This window comes from Strigops habroptila, chromosome 5 (assembly GCF_004027225.2).
Source record: "Strigops habroptila isolate Jane chromosome 5, bStrHab1.2.pri, whole genome shotgun sequence".
In the NCBI taxonomy this organism is placed as follows: domain Eukaryota; kingdom Metazoa; phylum Chordata; class Aves; order Psittaciformes; family Psittacidae; genus Strigops; species Strigops habroptila.
In genome coordinates this window covers 18074287-18092471 of record NC_044281.2, presented here as the reverse complement: position 1 = coordinate 18092471, position 18185 = coordinate 18074287, and the positions used below count along the sequence as shown (strand labels likewise).

General features: G+C 36.0%; 1 protein-coding gene across 5 annotated transcripts in view; it reads right to left on the bottom strand.

The window, feature by feature from the left end:
• The window catches only part of LNPK (lunapark, ER junction formation factor), a 42441-nt gene that overhangs the window by 11214 nt on the left and 13042 nt on the right, over positions 1-18185 (bottom strand). For all 5 annotated transcript variants that reach the window (XM_030488713.1, XM_030488715.1, XM_030488717.1 and 2 more), the window contains exons 6-9: positions 17565-17605; positions 10644-10724; positions 10504-10555; positions 4064-4282 (exon numbers count right to left, since the gene is read on the bottom strand). In XM_030488713.1, coding sequence (XP_030344573.1) covers positions 4064-4282; positions 10504-10555; positions 10644-10724; positions 17565-17605 — 393 coding nt within the window. The remainder of the gene's footprint in view (positions 1-4063; positions 4283-10503; positions 10556-10643; positions 10725-17564; positions 17606-18185) is intronic.

The window sequence follows — 18185 nt, the reverse complement described above, 5'->3', positions numbered from 1 at the left end:
CAAAAAAAACCCACCACCACAAACAACAAAAAAACCCAGAAAACCAACCCGTGTTTGAGTAGGACAACAAAACAGTCCTTTCGGAACTCTGAAACCGGGACAAAATGGTCAGCTTCAAGCCACCTGAAGACAAAATTATGAAACCCAACAGGTACGACTCAGTTTAACCCAATGACAAGCTTACTTGTAGCAATGCAAAAGTCCTTTTCAAGTTCAAGATAGTTATGAAGGTTAGACAGAAAAAAAAATGAACTAATATTAGCAGGTTTTGTACCGAGATGAGCATGCGGTAATCTTAAGGCATGCAAGAACTGAGTATATTTCATAGAAGTGAAAGTCTCAAGGCAGAAAAAGTGACCAGTGTTTTCTCATGGAAGAGTTCTAGCTTGTAGCTATTCTCACTATGACCAGTAAAAAAGATATACGAAAGGAATGGCTTAAAATAAAGACTTCTAGTGACAACAGACTCGACCTTCAATTCTCTTTCCATTTGCTGTATGCTTCCAATATTTTTCTTGAGAAGATATGTTTCACAGAATCCCCAATGATGCCCAATAAATAAAGAGGAAGCTAAAGGCTAAAACAAACTAAATCCACTGCCTGAAGATGCAAAAAGGATTTTTGAAAAATCTAAATAATGGACTCCCAGGAGAGTAGAGTTTGTTACCAAGTTGAACTAATTTAGAAGGACATTTAATTGAAAGATGCCATGGAAAAAACACTGGACTTCAAGCTTCCCAGAAGACAGATCTAGCTTTCTTGTAGCACCTTAGCTGGGGACTGCATCACGAAGAACATGCACAGTCATAGCTTCCAACGCAACTGATACTCTTTCATAAACATGTGCGTACATAAATGCACGGAAGTAACCTGTACCTCGAATAGAGTTCACACAGGCAAAGACAACACAGCAAGTCTTACTATTTGATAAGCTGATCCAAGATGGGCTTTAAGTTTAAACACAGCATTAAATGTAGCTGCTAGCAATTACCATCTCAAGCCTTCTACCTTTCAACCTTCACAGAATCTGCTACATTGTGGTAAACCTCAAGCTGAATGCCAAGTACAGCTAACCTCCATCCTCTACCGCAAACGTCAGAAACATTTCAGGAATCAAACATTTTCAGCAGACCCTCTCAAAGTGCAACACATAGAATGAGACTAATCTTGCCATTAAGGTTGTAATATTTCTAACAGCAGAGCCTTTCAAAGCACCTCTCATCAATACTGGATAATTGACCCAAATGGACTGTCCTCATCTTTACAAGCACAAGAAAATTTGATTAGAAAATACTGGAATTTACAATGCTTCGATAAGCACAAAGTTTGATGCTCAACACAAATGTTTTAAAAATAACCCTCATTCTCACAAACGAGAGAACTGAATTCAGAAGATATCAGGGAATGCATTCTCAAATTATTCCTGTATTCTGTCAACAATCAGGAACCCAGATTAAGAAAACCCTCACAGCACCCAGGCAGAACAAATTCAATGCAACATAAACTGGACCTAATGGTTCATTTTATAGATTCTGAAAAAGCTGTCCAGAAAAGAGTTCAGGCAAAATCCAATTCCTAAAAGCTTCACAAAAACCTGAAAGACCCAATACTTCCATTAAAAAAAAAAAAAAACAAAAAACACACAACAAAAAAAAAAAAAAAAAAAAAAAAACCACACCCAAACCTGAATGGGCAACATCCAACATAGATGTGAAGTAACGATCTGGAGCACCAATACAATCTGCCCTAAAATTAAAACTCTAGAATACCTGGCGAACATTCAAATGTGTATTAAGCCCTATATTCAAAAGACCAAATTTCCATATGAGCTAAACATCACCAACATATGAAAAGTTTCTGGAAGTTAATAAACAATGTAAAAATTAAATAAGGTTACCTAGAATGAAACATCACCACACACTCCAAGAAGAACTTCAGTTACCTGCCTACTAATAACTCAAACCAACCATCTTAGTTTTCATGCTGTTATGGACACCAGTAATTAATATAAACATCAAAAGCAATCATTGTAGAAAGACTGGTCATTTCTGCAAAGCTTGGCAAACTCTCAACTACCTGCTGGTTATTAATTTTCAAACATATGGGAGCTCTGTGGTAATGCACGTTAAATTGATTCTCCTCTACAAAATATAGTATAATGAAAATGAATTATTAATCTTCCCTAAAGTAGAGATAATTAAGGCTATTCATATTTGTTTCAAGCCATGCATAAACTTAGGTACAATGATACTACTTCTACAGATACTGAACTAACGTACTTTTCACTACAGCTACATGACTGAGATTTTATATGCCTGAAAGTTTTGGGAAAATTCAATACAAAACAGGGCTTCCACATCAACTGACAATTGCAGTTGCTTCCATTGCTATCTACAACAAAATAACACATTTGCTCAATACTGTGGGGGGGAAAAAATGTCCATATAAAGCATTATCACAAAAACTACACTAAATATTGTAATTAACAGGCTTGGTAACTGTCCTTTCAAACAAGTCCATTACTTTTTTCCCTTCTTCCTCTAAAGCATTTCTGCAGTAAATGCTGAATTTTATCCAGCTTAGTCAACGTACCCTAACCTTCCTCTAAGAATAAAACTATTATATAGCTGATAATATTTTATTATACAGCCAGCTTCTTAAACAAGAAGGAATATGTGATTTTAAACTCTTTAAGGAATTTTCAGTAAGCAGGTTTCAGTAAACGTGGTTTGTAACCAAATGACCAATTTCCTGGTGCAAGGAGCCGATTTCTGGTACTTCAAGATAACTAAAACTTAGTAATAACTTGCCTTTACACTTCACTTCAGGGATAAAAACAAATCTAGCAGCTTCCTAATACAGGTAAACAATTACTAACAGAAAATAAGGCCTAATGAACTCTGCAGAGAAGTGTGAGATCACAGCTTTTCATGACAAGTTTATTCCACTACACTAAACAATACAAACGGGCATTTTAACATTCATTAAGAGACTGTGTGTCAGCATATCATTTATAGTCCTACTTTAAGATTGTGTCATGGAAGTTAAGTAAGCAAGGACATACAGTTTGTAAGACTTGGGTAACTCCAAGTTAAAAACAAGGAACACGGGGCAGAGGAAAATACTCTTGATCACTGTACGAAGAGCAAAGAACTACTCCACATTACAGTGATGCTCAGAAGATTCTTGGCAAATTGCATCCCTTCTATTTTCAAGACAGCATTCATCTCCTTTCTTGCCTTGTGATACAACTTTGCAGACATCCTGCAACAAATGAAAGTCCTGGCACTAACCCATACACAGCTTTACCATGCATGAGGAGAATAAGAACGCCTCCCACCCAAAACTCTCAAATTTTGCTATCCCTCCCATAGAATTTAGTTCATGTTCTATTTAATCAAATCCATCCCACCTGAAGACCAACCCACAAATCAAGGGAAACAGCATTTTCAGGATACAAAAACAAATTTTACAGAGCATTCATTTCTATCAGATTTCAACCTGTTGCTAAACTTTTGACTCTTCTACCAAAATAACAATGCATTTTAGAAGAATTCAGCTACAACAGGCAACTTTTTCAATGTATTTGATCTTTTACACTTTAATCTATGGGTATAGGTTGCATGACTATACCTCCTAGAGTAAAAATTTAAATAAATGTCAAGATACATGTTAAAAAATATGTGCAGGGTTTAGTGAGAAACATGAATGTATTCTGAAAGTGTTCTCCTCTGTATCTGATTTATATAAGTGTAGAGCTCTTCTAAACTAAGAACATAAAAAGGTATGCTATATTGTTGACTACAGAATACTGCAAAGTTTTATTGCCATTTAAACAAAAAAGCCATAACAGTTAAATGAGCTCAGGCAATAGGTTTCAGCATCAAAAGGTGCCAGCTGTAGAGAGTTATGGCTAATTGAATATGGAACTCCTGCTTAATCAGATAACTGCTCTGCTATTTCCAAATGAAATGCCATTTCCATACTGTCTGAAAATGGCCTATTTTATTGGTAACCAGAGAAAACAATATAAACTGTAAATAACATTAAGTGCTCTGTTTACCCATTCCAGACACTGAAGTAGCAGGAGATCCAGGGCGTCTTGGTAAAACATTTGACTGCAAGGGTGGCACAACAGTTTTTTCTGGGGGTCCGCTTAGAACTGATGCGTCTCTCTGCAGATTAGGAGATGCTGGAACCAGCGATTTTGGAGAGCCTTGTTTAGGACTTGGAGGTGGGGGTGTAGAAGCATTTCTTTGAGCTGTGGTCCTCTGACGAATTTCTGACAAGAATATGTGCATACAGAATTTAATATCTAGCATTTCAAGCAAGACATTAGTAAAAGTACATTAATATCATTATTCCAACCAGCAAATTAGAGTCAAACAAAACCAGAAAGGTCTGTAACTAAAGATCACCAGCTGCCTGGCTGAGCATACCATAGAAATAACCCACACATAGAATACTGTATTTAAAAAACAATAATAATTAACTGTTAAATACTTCGGGCAAAATTCTTCTAGAAGAAAATTAGCAGATATCTACCTTACAATTCTGTTCTCTAAGGCAGAATGTTGAAGATCGGAACAGCTAGAGTCAAGCTACAGCATACAGACAGAACTGACCACTGTTTATGATTTAAACATGCTTCCAAGTATTTAGCTTTACACGGGACCAAAAACTATCCAGTCATGTCTAAAATATCCAGGCTAAGTGCCCAGAGTTACTAAAAAAATTTCAGACTGGGTAGATGGAAACAATTGTAAAGCCAGAAGAAAATGTAATGCTTCATTCAGATCATATTTTTTTGTTCACTTTTTTCAGCAACCCCACCAACAAGTCATGTGCTTAGATTGTCACGAAGCAAGAACAGGGCCTGATGGAACATGTCCTTGCTTTCACGTCCTCTCATTCCACTATCAGTTACTATTAAATAGATATTGTGAAAAATAGGTTTCTTCAGTTCTTATATGAAGCCAGAGTTCTTAGTAATACCAATGGGAATACAATTCCAGTAATATATTAAGGCTTGGATATTATTCATGCAAACCTGAAGTTCCACTATATTTATACAGAAGTTTGTTTCCCAAAACAAACCAGGAACAGTGCTCATGAACAGCAGCGTCACTGTCATCTACTTCTCATCCTATCTAAACCTCATCACCTCCAGGCAGCCTTTGAAATACACTATTGCAACAAACCAAATTGAAATGTAACCCTCACTTTAGGGCTGCAGACATTAACATGGATAACAAGTGACAGCTTAGACTCTAAAACGTACATCCCAAGAATGCCTACACCTAAGGCTACAGTAGTCCACACAGCACTCTAGCATTCCCACTAGTTTCAACAAGCTTGCTTGTCTTCCTTCACAAGAAATTGAATTTAACATTCTAATTGAACTTTAAATTCATCTCCCTAAATTTCAAGATGAGAGAGATTTTATCTGCTGACTTAGTGCCAGGCTGGAAGAGTTTAAATCCTTAGCAGTCAGTTTACAGGTCCACTGGCGATCAGCCACAGGGCGTGCTAAAGTCTGAAGGAATGATCCCTGTCCCCAAAAGTACAGTGCTACCACACTAAGATTCTGTAAAGGCTGGAGGAGGCAGGGAGCATGCGACATCAGCTTACATTAGCTAAGAAAAAGCTGGTATCACTGGAGTACTAACACAAGCTCTGTTGGAAAATCACAAACAACTAGTGCCACAAAATTGCAACATACATAGGCTATGTTCTTGCTTACTTATCTGTACATATAAATAGGATTAATACACACCATAATAAAAAAACCTCTTAGATATAATCAATTAGAAGACTACAACTGCAGAGTCTTACTAAAAGTCCGCCTAATTCAATTAATAGCAGAACAAATTACTAGCTTTCCCCTGCCACACCTTCATGTGCATGACTACATTGCTGCACACAACTTTATCATTCAAGTTAGATCACCCAATGAGCATAAAGATTCTGTACTTTAACTTGGTTTTAGCAAGTCCCCTCACTACTTAAACTGTTCAGAATCTGGAAAACAGGATAAATTGGTGAGGTAGTTGCAGAAATTCCATTAAGGTTTCCTTGGTGACTTGTTTCTATTTTGAAAACTGCTCATGTGTTCAAAGTTTTATTTTAATCAAGAATTCATTTATGACAAACCTCACCACTGAGATTTCTTGGAAAGCTTTTTGTGAGAGACTTTACCAGTAACCTTTCAAGTCTAACTACATTACAATAATTGCACCATCCTCTCCATGCCATCTGACCAACAGGCATGACTCATCTACAAACAATATATTGATTCTGCCCCTCAATTTATCCAAATTTTCAAGTTTGTGTTAGTTTCCACTCACATACCACTTTCAAAAATCAAGCTAAAGGTATGCAGTTTCTCAACTCCTCTCAGCTCCACAGGTCTTTAAAAAAAGAAGTGATAAATATGAAGCTTAACTCCACTTGTTCAAAATCATTTTAAATATCTGTAAAGACATTTTAATCCACTGCTAACATTTTCTTCAGTTTTTCATCACAAAACCTGCTTTATTATGGTTTTACATACAAAGATGTCAAAGATCATGACTATAATTTCTACATATGGATGTTACTTCTACATTTTGAAGGCTGTGGTTTAAGCATGTCAATTTTGGTTGCTTAACAGCTCTGTTTCAATAGGTCATGGATATATTCACATTTACTCTGAGTCCTTAATACACTATTTCTAAGCAATTTCCATGCCGCCTGCAAGAGTTTTGCCCATTTAGCCTGTTCTTTCTGAAGGGTCATTTTTGGCAAGCCTCCTTTAACAAAGCTCTCAGTTTTTAAAAAGTTACTGCTACTTTAATGACCCTTTCGCCATATTTTTGGGCCTGCAAAGGTGTTGAACCCAAGTACTTTACAGTCAGTATTAGAGATGTGCTTCAGTAGTTTTAGTCTCATTACAGAAGTAACAATGCAAGACTTACTGTTAGTTTCCATAAAATAGTATCAGGTAAGCACAAGGCTTACATACACACATAGACACTTAGAAGTTCATTAGTTCATTTAGCTTTCACTCTATTCTTTATTTCATACTTAAGAGAACTTGCAAATGCTCTCTTGCTCCCAAGAAGTTACCAGAAGAACTTATGAGAAAATTATAAATGCTCTCCATGAAGAGACCAATAGTACACCCATGCCAGTACTCCATCTCTTACACTGGTTGCAGATGTTATTTAATGACAACACACAGACCTGAATGATTTCAGTTGCCTGCATCTCCTATACTACTCTCAGGATCCATAAATGTGTGGTCAGCAACATTAGAGAGTACAGCTCTGTCTAATCATTTTTAGTATCACATATGAACCCTGTTGCCCATGAACTCCTCTAATTCCTTTAAACCTGCTTTCTGCTTCAACCATAACAGCCCTAATATTCTTCTGCAGTAACTGGATATGATCTATATACTTCTCAAATTGCCTTATGTTGAGATGCAATGTGTTAATAGTGAGCCTGTTGCAAAGTTCCAGATTTCCATAACTCAAGCTCCACAAGTTGGCCAAGTAACACGTCCATTAGGTCTCAATGCTAACACAGTACACAGCTACTGCTGATGTAGTTTTAAAGAAGTTTGCAATTTTCCAAGGTTTTTTCTACTTTGAATGATTTTTTTGAGCATCCACAAACCAAGTGTATGAAGCCAGATAAATAACTTAAAAATAGAACTTTTACTCTTTAAGCACACTGGAGTCCAAATTCTGCAGTTACTGGCACTGAATAATACAGATACATAAACAAACACGTTACTTAACAGGGCTACTACTCACAACTGATGATGCAGTATGATCTTTTAAAGAATATTAAGATATTGCCAGTGGTGAGACAGCTGTGTTTTTCATATTTATAAGCATAACTATTTTCTTTCTCCCTCACTTCAAAACTCCTTGATTTTTGTAGATATGAATACATCATTTTTAAAGAGCTAAAGCACAATGCAGGTCAATATATAGTTCACATAACTTATTGGCTTTAGTGGCAAAGACCAACCAAGCATTTTCTTTCTCCTTCCTCATGCCTGTACCTATCCCACAGCTTGCAACCATCTCCTACTGCATTATTTTTAAATTCTGGTCATGGGGCAAGCTCGTTTACAATACAGATCTGGTAACAGTTGTATTAGCACAATGAAGCGAGCAGGTAACACAATATTCTTGATAAATGTTTAGTCCACTGCCAATATACTTACCCAATTTTTTTTTTTCATACAGCCAGAGTGCTGCATAAATACATGCTTATTAACTCTATCCCTCCAAACATTTCTGAATAGATAAACTGTACTTAAGTTTTCAAATTCCTTTCCTTCTGGATTTCCAGGTGCTTTCTTACACCAAACTCAAGGTTCATCTGAATCATCTGATAAAACCACAATTATTTAAGAAGTGCTGTCAAAATCACGAAAACTGCAAGAAGAGCTAAATACATACGAAAATTGGGGCGCTAACACTTGTTTTTCTGAGAACCAACTATTATGTAATGCTGATTAAATCTTTGTATTAGTAGGATGCGCAAGTTTCCATTCCAACTGGTAAGTCAAAAACATACCAACTAACCTTTCATCAGCTGCCTCATACATGACAATGTCCAATCTGATTACACATTAGTCATTATTTACCCTCTTTTCAAAAAGACTCAATTACAGAGCTCAAGATAATGAGTTCTGTTGCCTGGCTAGTCTGTGTCCAAAGTGAACAAAGAGGAGAGAATCTTTAAGGTTAACTTGTTAACAGGTAGTTTAGTATTCCAAATCACTGTAATTCTGCCATATATTGTATACACCAAATTTTATCACAACCACATTGAGGTGTCATCTACTTACAGCAAGTTATATACTGCACAGAACAGAAGCAAATATTCACTTTGGGCAGATACATAATGTGAACGGCAATAAGGTAGTAGGGTTTTGATAGCTAAAAAATTAAATAATTACTGCACATACCAAGAACAGGTTATTTACAAGCCTCCACAAGCCAAACACAGCAAGTCCCTCCTGAACTATAATGTATCTACAAAAGACAATAGTCTGAATATCCACTTTTACATGAACAAAAACCAGCACCAATTTCAAACCAAAACGTTTTCGAGAACAGATTAAAGGGAAAAAAATAAGTTGTGCCATACATGAACAAAATTTTCTAGAATCATAGAAACAGCAATGATTTTTAAGGTCCCATCACATTAAGGGGTTCCCTTAACATGACAGGTCCCTTCCAACCCAAACCATTCTATGATTCTATGTTATGATTTAGGTTGGGAAGACCCTCAAGATCATTGAATCCGCCCATAAGCCATGATAACTTAAAAAAATTTATTTTCCAAAGTCGTCTCCAAGGCTAAACTGAACTTTTATTCAGGCTAAAGTGAATCACTTTGTTTAATGTGGATGCACCTAAAGGAGTCAAGTAATGTTTGAATGAGAAGTGTACTTTACATTCTCAGATGTGTGCCCACTTAAGAGGTCTCTGGTTTGTACCACAACAGTCTCAGAGAACAGCATTTACGTTCTTCTCAAATGAAACTGAACTGAAAGATGCCCTCCACCAGGTCCATGAGACCAGTTTACAGCTAGCCCTAAATAAAACTCCCTAAACATATATAGTGTGGGCAAACTCCTCAGCAACAACCGTTTCACTCTACAAATCTACTCCTATTACACACTTACTAATGCAGATCCCAGTCTATAGTGGTTGGCTCTCAGAAATACTACTCTCTCAAAACCTCTCACTCACAGCCCTTCTATTACCAATCACGTCAAAAATCAACAAAACACAACATATGCTAAGTCCAACTAACCTGGTTTTGGCCAATTCAGAACCCTGGATCAAAAGCACATGCACTATGCTTTGTAAACCCAAGCATACACAAGACTAGTTAACTAGTCTGCACAGTTAACACAGTTAACTAACTAGTTAACAGACTGCACAACTCACTTGTCACCATCGCTACTTACACAGCCTGGTCAGAGGGGAAGACAACAATCATATAACTTACTAGGAATTTCAAAAATGATGGTGATATCTCTTCTATACCAGAATGACTAAATGAAATTATTTCTGTGCTAGCTTTGTGGAATCTCTCCATCCAACATATGTAAGTAGGTTAAGCACTGCATTAGGAAAGGCCTAACTAACCAGATATAGAAACGGAATTGAAAAACTAAGCCAATGAACAGACTTGCAAGCAGCTTAGTATTCCAGAAAACTTGCTAGCATGCCACAGGAAGTTAGTTTTCTCTCTGCTTTAGCACCAAGCAGCACTAAACATCCTGCTGACTAGAAGAGCACTGGCCTTTAGCAATAGAGCCCTTGTCTGAAAAATAGAGAACAGTAATGGCATAGTCTAATAAACAGTCTATTAACCCTAAATAAAGGTCAATTGATCTACAATTTTTATCACAGAGAGACTTCTAGAGCGGAAACTACTATGAAAGATGAATGTCTATGCTAAAGAGCACCCGTTTTACAGGGCTATTACCTTGTCCAGGTCTTGAGGTTGCAGATGTTCCAGCAGATGGCAGTTCAGCCTCCTGCCAATTAATTATAAATAACATTATCTGAATGTTCAGCTCCATAGTACCTTTCATATTAAATCAGTATCAATACCAAGATTCTTACCTTTGCACTTGATTCTGGATTAAACCTTTCAAGGATTAATTTAGCAGTCTTGTATGTTTCCTTCTCCATTACTTCCTCAAGCTGGAAACAAAAGGTTCCACACATCAACACAGAATAATTCAAAGTATTTTACCCTCCTTATCCTCCCATTTACAAGCAACTTACTAATGTTACCAAAATGTGAAGCTCAGTCCAATGAACCAGTAGCATGTTCAGGTACCTACAGATTTGCAGTATTGGAAATGAAATTTTGCTTCCAAAAGTAGTTTCTAAACTCTAATGGGCTACTTCTATTTAACAGCTTTATTGCAAGGAAACACCAAATATTGCTAATTGTTTACATATAATGAGGAGAATAATTACAAGCACCAACTTCAATAATGGAATGTGCAAAAATCTATCAGCCATCATTATTGGAAGTTATTAGACATGACAAGCGAATGACAGGCAATTGCTTAGATTTATTTCCTCATAGCACTTAATGCTATTAATTTAAGGAAGGTCGTTAGCCAAGTGCTTTACGGAATAAAGTCTCTGTGCCAATTAACTGCTGTCAGCATCGATTTTAGATTATTTATTAGCAGAAGCAATTAGCTTGCTGCAAACGCTGTGAAAACTCACTAACTAGAGAACAGCCATGGAATTTGCTCAAATGACTCTAAAGACTGGATCTCCATCTTTACAGTGACTCATATGCTTTTCAGAAAAAAAGAACATGTTAAGAATTTAAATAAAAAAATTTACTGAGAACTATGCATACTTTAGGGAGTGTAATTAAAGCACTTCATTATTACAGCATTTTATTTACAATGCACTCAAGTGGCTTTATAGTTAATACATGGGCTTAATTAAAAAAGTAATCACTAGTAAAGTATCGTTTTAGCGGTTAACAGCCAACATCAGAAGCAGCTTAACTTTAAAATGGAGATAGTTGAATTTATGACAAATAGCTAATAGGTATAGAAATTATAATGCATTTTACAGTATCTTAAGCAGACCTTTTCTCCTAGATATACTGACTAGTGGCCATGTTCAGCTAAAAATGGGGGGCTTGTTTGTTCTCAAGTTTGCTGTTGACATAAACTGCAAAACTGAAAAGGTCAGTGGTCAAAAAATTAAGTTCTCGCAAACTCATCTATCATTGCTAAAATAACAAATAGTGCAGGTTAACATGACTTTTATGCCATTATTTAGCTAGTGAGAAACTAACATTTCAGCCATTCTGTGTATACAGACTCTGTAGGGGGTTTTATCTTTAGACAGACCTCAGAATTACAAATGGACCTCAGGAGATAAATAAAATTCACTCAATTTAATGGATACATAGTATCCTTTTAACACTCACTCCTACACATCTACCAGAAGTTTAAGGCAAGGAATACTATCCAGGCTGTTAATTACTATCGAAACAAAAGGGAGTGAGAAGAGGGAAGTAAAAGTTAATTTCCTAAACTTGTATTTCAGCAGGACTTTGGAGTTAACCCACTAACTTTGTGAAACAAATGTCACACAGTGCGGTAAGATCAGAATTAAAGGTCTAATAGGAAAAATAAAGTATTTATTTCTTATAAAAGTGAAAACCATAAGGAAGAACTTTATACGAAGGGGTAAGGTTAGTGAGGTGAAGCTGCAAACTGGGGACGTGTGAACAATCGGTGTCAATATCTGGCCCCCAAATCAAAACAAAAAAACTGAGCCACTTTACATCAATGAACATATAATGCATGCAATTGTCTTTATAGCCACACAGGAAAATAAGAAATAGCCTTCTGCAGGACAGTGACCTTTAGGAAGGGAAAAAACAGAATGCTCCACTGTCACTTGACACTTTCCTTATCTAATGCACTTCTTGCTACAGGAGTATTAGACAGGACAGTAGTTATTTGTGGATATTCAAGTTTTCAAAAACAGTAACATTATTTTGAAATGGAAAAAAACTAGTTATTCTTCACATTATATATTTATTGGATAATTCAACAAGTTACTCTTCATATTTTGAAATTCATATATAGCTTTATAGTTCTACTAAAGCTGAAGCTGAACAAGAATTCAGTTTCACAACTGACTCTTTACAAGTTCCTTGAAAGCATATAGGAATTGTCAAGACTGCTGTAAGCACACTCACAGTTCTCATGGTTTCACTTCTAGGATACATTTTTCTAAAATTAAATTTGGCTAACAATACCAAACAAGGAATCAAAGAGGTCAAACTTTATTCACTCTTTGAGCAAATTACTATAATTACTAGAAGTAAAGAAAGGCCTGTGTAAAATTTAAATACTATCTCCATACTTGCATAGCAGAAGAAACTGGCTTGTACGCTTGCCACAGCAATCTCCTTTATAGATGCGAATCAGCAGACTGACTTCTGGATTACTGGCCATCCTGAAGCATAACCTTGGAAAAGTTAACCTAGTGCTGAGCACTGGCTCACTAACACAGCAAAGTGCTCAAAACCTCCTGCTCTTTCTCCACAATACACACTTTTCTGGGATCCAAAGCTTTTCCCACAAAAACATTTTCTACTTTCTTCCAAGGGCTAATTCATAGTCTATTATTATCAAACTTAAACACTGAGTAATCAAGACCACAAGTGAAATGTCTATGAAAGTTAATATCAGCCTACTCAGGGATTTGTCAAACTTACTTCATGGAATTAACCTTAATAAAGAAGTGTGGTCATGCACCACATTCTCTCCTATGAATAACTGCATGGATGGCCTCCTTTCTAACTGGCAACCAAACAGAATTCCTGCTGCAACAACATCAGTTGCCTGTACTCAAGAGTAATATGAGTAATGTATTTTAAGCTTCTTGTAAATGTGATTTAGCCACTGGAAGTCTGAAGTATTGGCACAGTGCAAGCTATTTATTTGCCATACTACCATGTGAGTTCTTAAATTGAATTACTTGGTATGTCAAACCCAACTATGGAGAGTTATTTACGTTCACACAAAGCCGCAGGACTCATTTCAATCTACCATGTAAGATATGCCAGTACACACAGCAAAAGTTTCCTTAAAATAGGAAATAAATCATTTAAGCCACAATAATCAAGTATACTCTGCAATATCCATGCAAACAGTAAAAACAACCAAAGTAACTGTTTTGTGACAACACTGCATGAAATACCTCATTTGATCATTCACCAGTAAATATGATTTTTAACTGTATTTTGAGCTCCCAATTGCACATTTGCAGTACTCTAGCATACACTGGGTAGACAAGACTGGGCTTATACAACAACCAACTTCCAGTAGAGTTTTTGTCACATACTGACGGTTATCAAAGTATCTACAGTCTTACATACCTAGAAGGCTGAAAATTTAAAGTTCATGAAACAGTAGTTATTTTAAATAACAAAATTCATACGCTGAATTTTCCCCACACACACTGTTCACTCCAAGGCAGTCTTGAAATCAGACTTATTGGAAAATTAACAGAAGCAACTTTCTAAATTCTTATCTGAAATGGCTAGGAAGCCTGTTCAAGTCTAATATTACACTCAGCCTGCTATAAGAATAGCTGAGCAAACTTCAGTAAAGCTTAGCTTAATTCTAACATTAGCAAAGTAATTACTATAGTATCTTCGCAACTCTGTCCTCAGGCTAATAATTATCCCATCTTTAGACTGCTGCTCCACGTAAAGTCTCCAGTAATTCCCCCTTGTAGCAGCTTAATAGGTGTCCTGTGCCCTTGCTTTAATATGCTTAACCCTCTGAACTTGTTCATCTATACATTCAGGCTTAAGGGCTGACATCCTCATGAACTAGGAACTCTAAAGCCAAAGTTACAGCTACACAACCAGAGCATGTCTTACGATCAAGGAGGGAAAAAAGTCATATCTTGTAGTGCCTTAATTATAGCTATTGAACTTAATCCCTACCCACAATCCATAAAGAAAAAACACATTCACTAGGAAAAAACTAGTGTAGAGAGTCAGTTCTGTGGAAAATTAAGTATTACACAAACTATCCTGCATCAAAGTACAGGATAGACAATATCAACAGGCATTTCCAGATGAAATATCTATATTTGTATGTGTCAGGTATTTTACCCACATGAATATCCACATGATTATGCCGCCAAAGACTGAAGCCTTTTGAACAGAACTTAAGTTCTATTGAGCAGCTCATTGCACAGCCACCAGGGCATTTCATCTAGTAGATGAGGAACTTACTCCATTATAGGAACTCTTCAGCACATAAGTAATGTGACTAGAGAAAAGGTGGACCACAAGCCTGTAAAACACAAATACTGTAACATTTTTTCAAAAGGACAACAGTCTTCAACGTAAGATTTCTCAATCGGGTAGCTGAGCTGCAATGAAGTGAAAAACCATAGCTGTTGTGGCAGCTTGACAGTGACCAGAAAACCATTTGCATTACTAATGAACAGGAAATACACAACTTACTTATCCCAGATACTTCGAGGATCACAATATAAGTATCTTAGTAACTAATCCTATTTGCAAACTCAGTAGCAAACCCAACAGGGGAAAAAAAAACCCCTTCCTTCCTGCTTTCCACTATTTTACTTGGTGAAGGTTTTTGCTTTGTTTTACTAAAAAGTAGGTGTTGCTACAGGTATTCATAGCCACGGATAGTCCTAATGAAGTTAATCCAAAATAAAAATAAATCTGAATATTATCAAAACCAAATTGTTACAGAATGTAATGAGTGTTTTTATCTAAAAGACAAATTATATTCAGTCTTATTACCTGCATCCACTTTCAGCTCATTTCAACATGCCAGGTTTCATGTATGTTTATTTAATTTTAATGCTTAATTGAATACCTTTAAATTGTGATGAAACTCCTGAGTCAATCTTCTGTGTAAAAAATACCAACACTGTGCTGATTCAAGAGGTTGCAATAACTCTTCTGTTTCTAGTTCCTTTGTAGGAACCCAGCACCCACAAGATCAGGAAGTAACCATGGACTTTTTATTCCCCTCAGACTGAAAAACAGCTCAGTTACAGGTTATTGTACTTCCCAGAACTTTGTTTTACTAATCTTAAATTAGAAGTTTCTCTTTAATGTTTAAAGCTTCACATGCATTTATACTAACGGTAATTTATATTTCCAGGTTTAAACTCTCCATAGTTACACTATAATTTCTATATTATTCACTAAGTATTCATGCAGTTGCTTAACTTTAAACTACTGCCTGCTCTTCTACAATATGTTGGTTTGAATTTTTTGCATATGCAAAATACACATTTGCATCTTGTTTCAACAGCATCAATTCCCAAAGTAAAAAAAAAAAAAAAAAAAACCCAAAAAAACCCCACACAAACAAAAAAAAAAAGCTCCCCTTTAAAAAACAGCTTTTTCCTGGTTTCCTTTTATTCAATGCCTTTTCTCTAAAGAAGTGCTCAGCATTGCTCATTCTTCTAGAACAAACATGAAGATTTTCATGATTACAGAAACCTAAACTGAAATGAAGGCTTTACATTTAAGATTCCAAAAGCTGTTTTGTTCTCCATTGTGCTTTCTCTGTTCCAAGAAAGTTCCCCCTAAAGCTATTCAATGACTACATAAACTGGAGAGATTACCTAATTTGTTAGGCAGTTTTCATAAAATAAAATTAAAAACATAGTTGTCATACTCCTTTATTTTGTTCTCAAAAAATGTAAACCTCTCCAACACCTTTTTTATCACCTCACCCAAAGAATAATTTCGTATAATAGATTCCTTAATATAAAGAATCACATATGTAAATATTAGCAAATCCTCTTCACCAAAGAACAATGACATAATTAGGTTACAGGTTATCAGTGGAAGATTAGTGAAATCCGTTTTCCGTGTAAAGATCATATAATACCAGATTCTTACCTGACACCTTTTTGGTAGCTTTGTTGTGGGTTTTTGATTAATTTAGCTACCATGGCAAAATCCAGAAGGCATGCGGTGAACACTCTGGGAAACTCAGTAATATAGCCTCATACTACAGCTTTTGGAGTTTTTTGCGTGGAGGAAGGACTCTTTGGAGAAGGAGGTTTGGGTTTTGACTGGCTGGGATTTTTTTGTGGTGGCAGGTTTTAAGTTTTGCCTTGCAGGTAAAACTTTGCCAGGCAGGAGATGAAGCCAGCAATGTAAGTAAACAGAAAACTTCCCTATGGAATGATTAAGTGGAGAAGAAATTACTTTAAAAAAAAAATCTGCAAAGAGTGCAAGTTATCCAAGACTTGGAATCTTTTCCATCCTAAATTTGTCTGAGGTTAACTGTTGATCCAGTTAAAGCAAATACCTAGCATACACCAGTTTTATACTGCTAACTCGTCCACACAGCTCACAAAATAGATGACCTCAAGACAGCCGACAGGATTGATACACTACAAGATAATTTTTTAGAGGAAAGAATGGCAGAAATATGTAGCACTAAAATAAGATGAAGGAGGATGGGAACTAAGTGGTGATGCATTTAAGATAAACAACCACTTGATAAAAAAGTTAATCCAGAGAAGATGAAAGGCCTTTTTGCTAATTATGAAGACATTAAGTGATAGGGTAACTATTAAGGATATAGTTGCGCTCTATGTTCTTAAATAGGATTATAAGAAGTGTTAAGTGTTGCACCAAAAGTAAAAGCAGCGGTCAGCAATGAGTAGGTTAAAGCATACATTTTCGTTTTCTGACAAAATTGAATCATTTTATATAGATCTAGTAACACTGAAACAATAGGTTTAAGTTAAACTACAAGGAGACAATTTATTCTCATATGTAAGCAGTCCTTTGTAATTTGGGGGTAAGGAAAACCTTGCGTGGGACTAGGAAATGTATGAAAACAGAGGAGTGGTAATAGTTGCACCTCCCTCCCTCCACTCTTCATCTATATATTACAATCAAACTCAATTTGCAAAGATGCAAAACCACCTTAGTGGATCACAACGACTAGCTTTTCTTGAAGTTTTACTTACTATTTTTTTCTTTTGAGATTTTAAATCTTCCAGTGCATCATCTAAAAAGAAGGACATCATACATTAGTTTTCAAATATAAATAAGAGAATTTCAGCACGCTCTAAACATTATTTCATCCTGAGCGATCAGGAAAAATTATGCACTGACCACTACCAACCCTACAACATTAGTAAACACTGCACAAAATAACTGAAGTTTTTATGACATTAAAAAATATAATTCATTTTAAACATTGAAACGTTGAAAGTTATAAATTATAGCCCACATCACTTTACAGTTACAACTTAAAACAGTTTTATGTACCATTTCCTCTTTAAGCAAACTGATTCTAGCCAGTGCCCTGCTTTGACACAGAGTAAAACTGGTACAACAATGGACCAAATATGCTTAATCTCATGAGTCAAACTACAGAAAAAAAAAAAACCTAACCCTTGAGGTCTAACTATTAATATATCCAAGCGCCAGATTTACCGGCTTCAGCACTTCATATAAGCCTTTTAACACACACAAGTCTCAAATGCCAGGTGAATTCCGAGCTTCAAATCTCAATCTATTTCACCTTTCAATAAAACAGCAAAACCCCCAGTTTTGTAAGAAAAGCTACCAGAAGGTCATTTTAC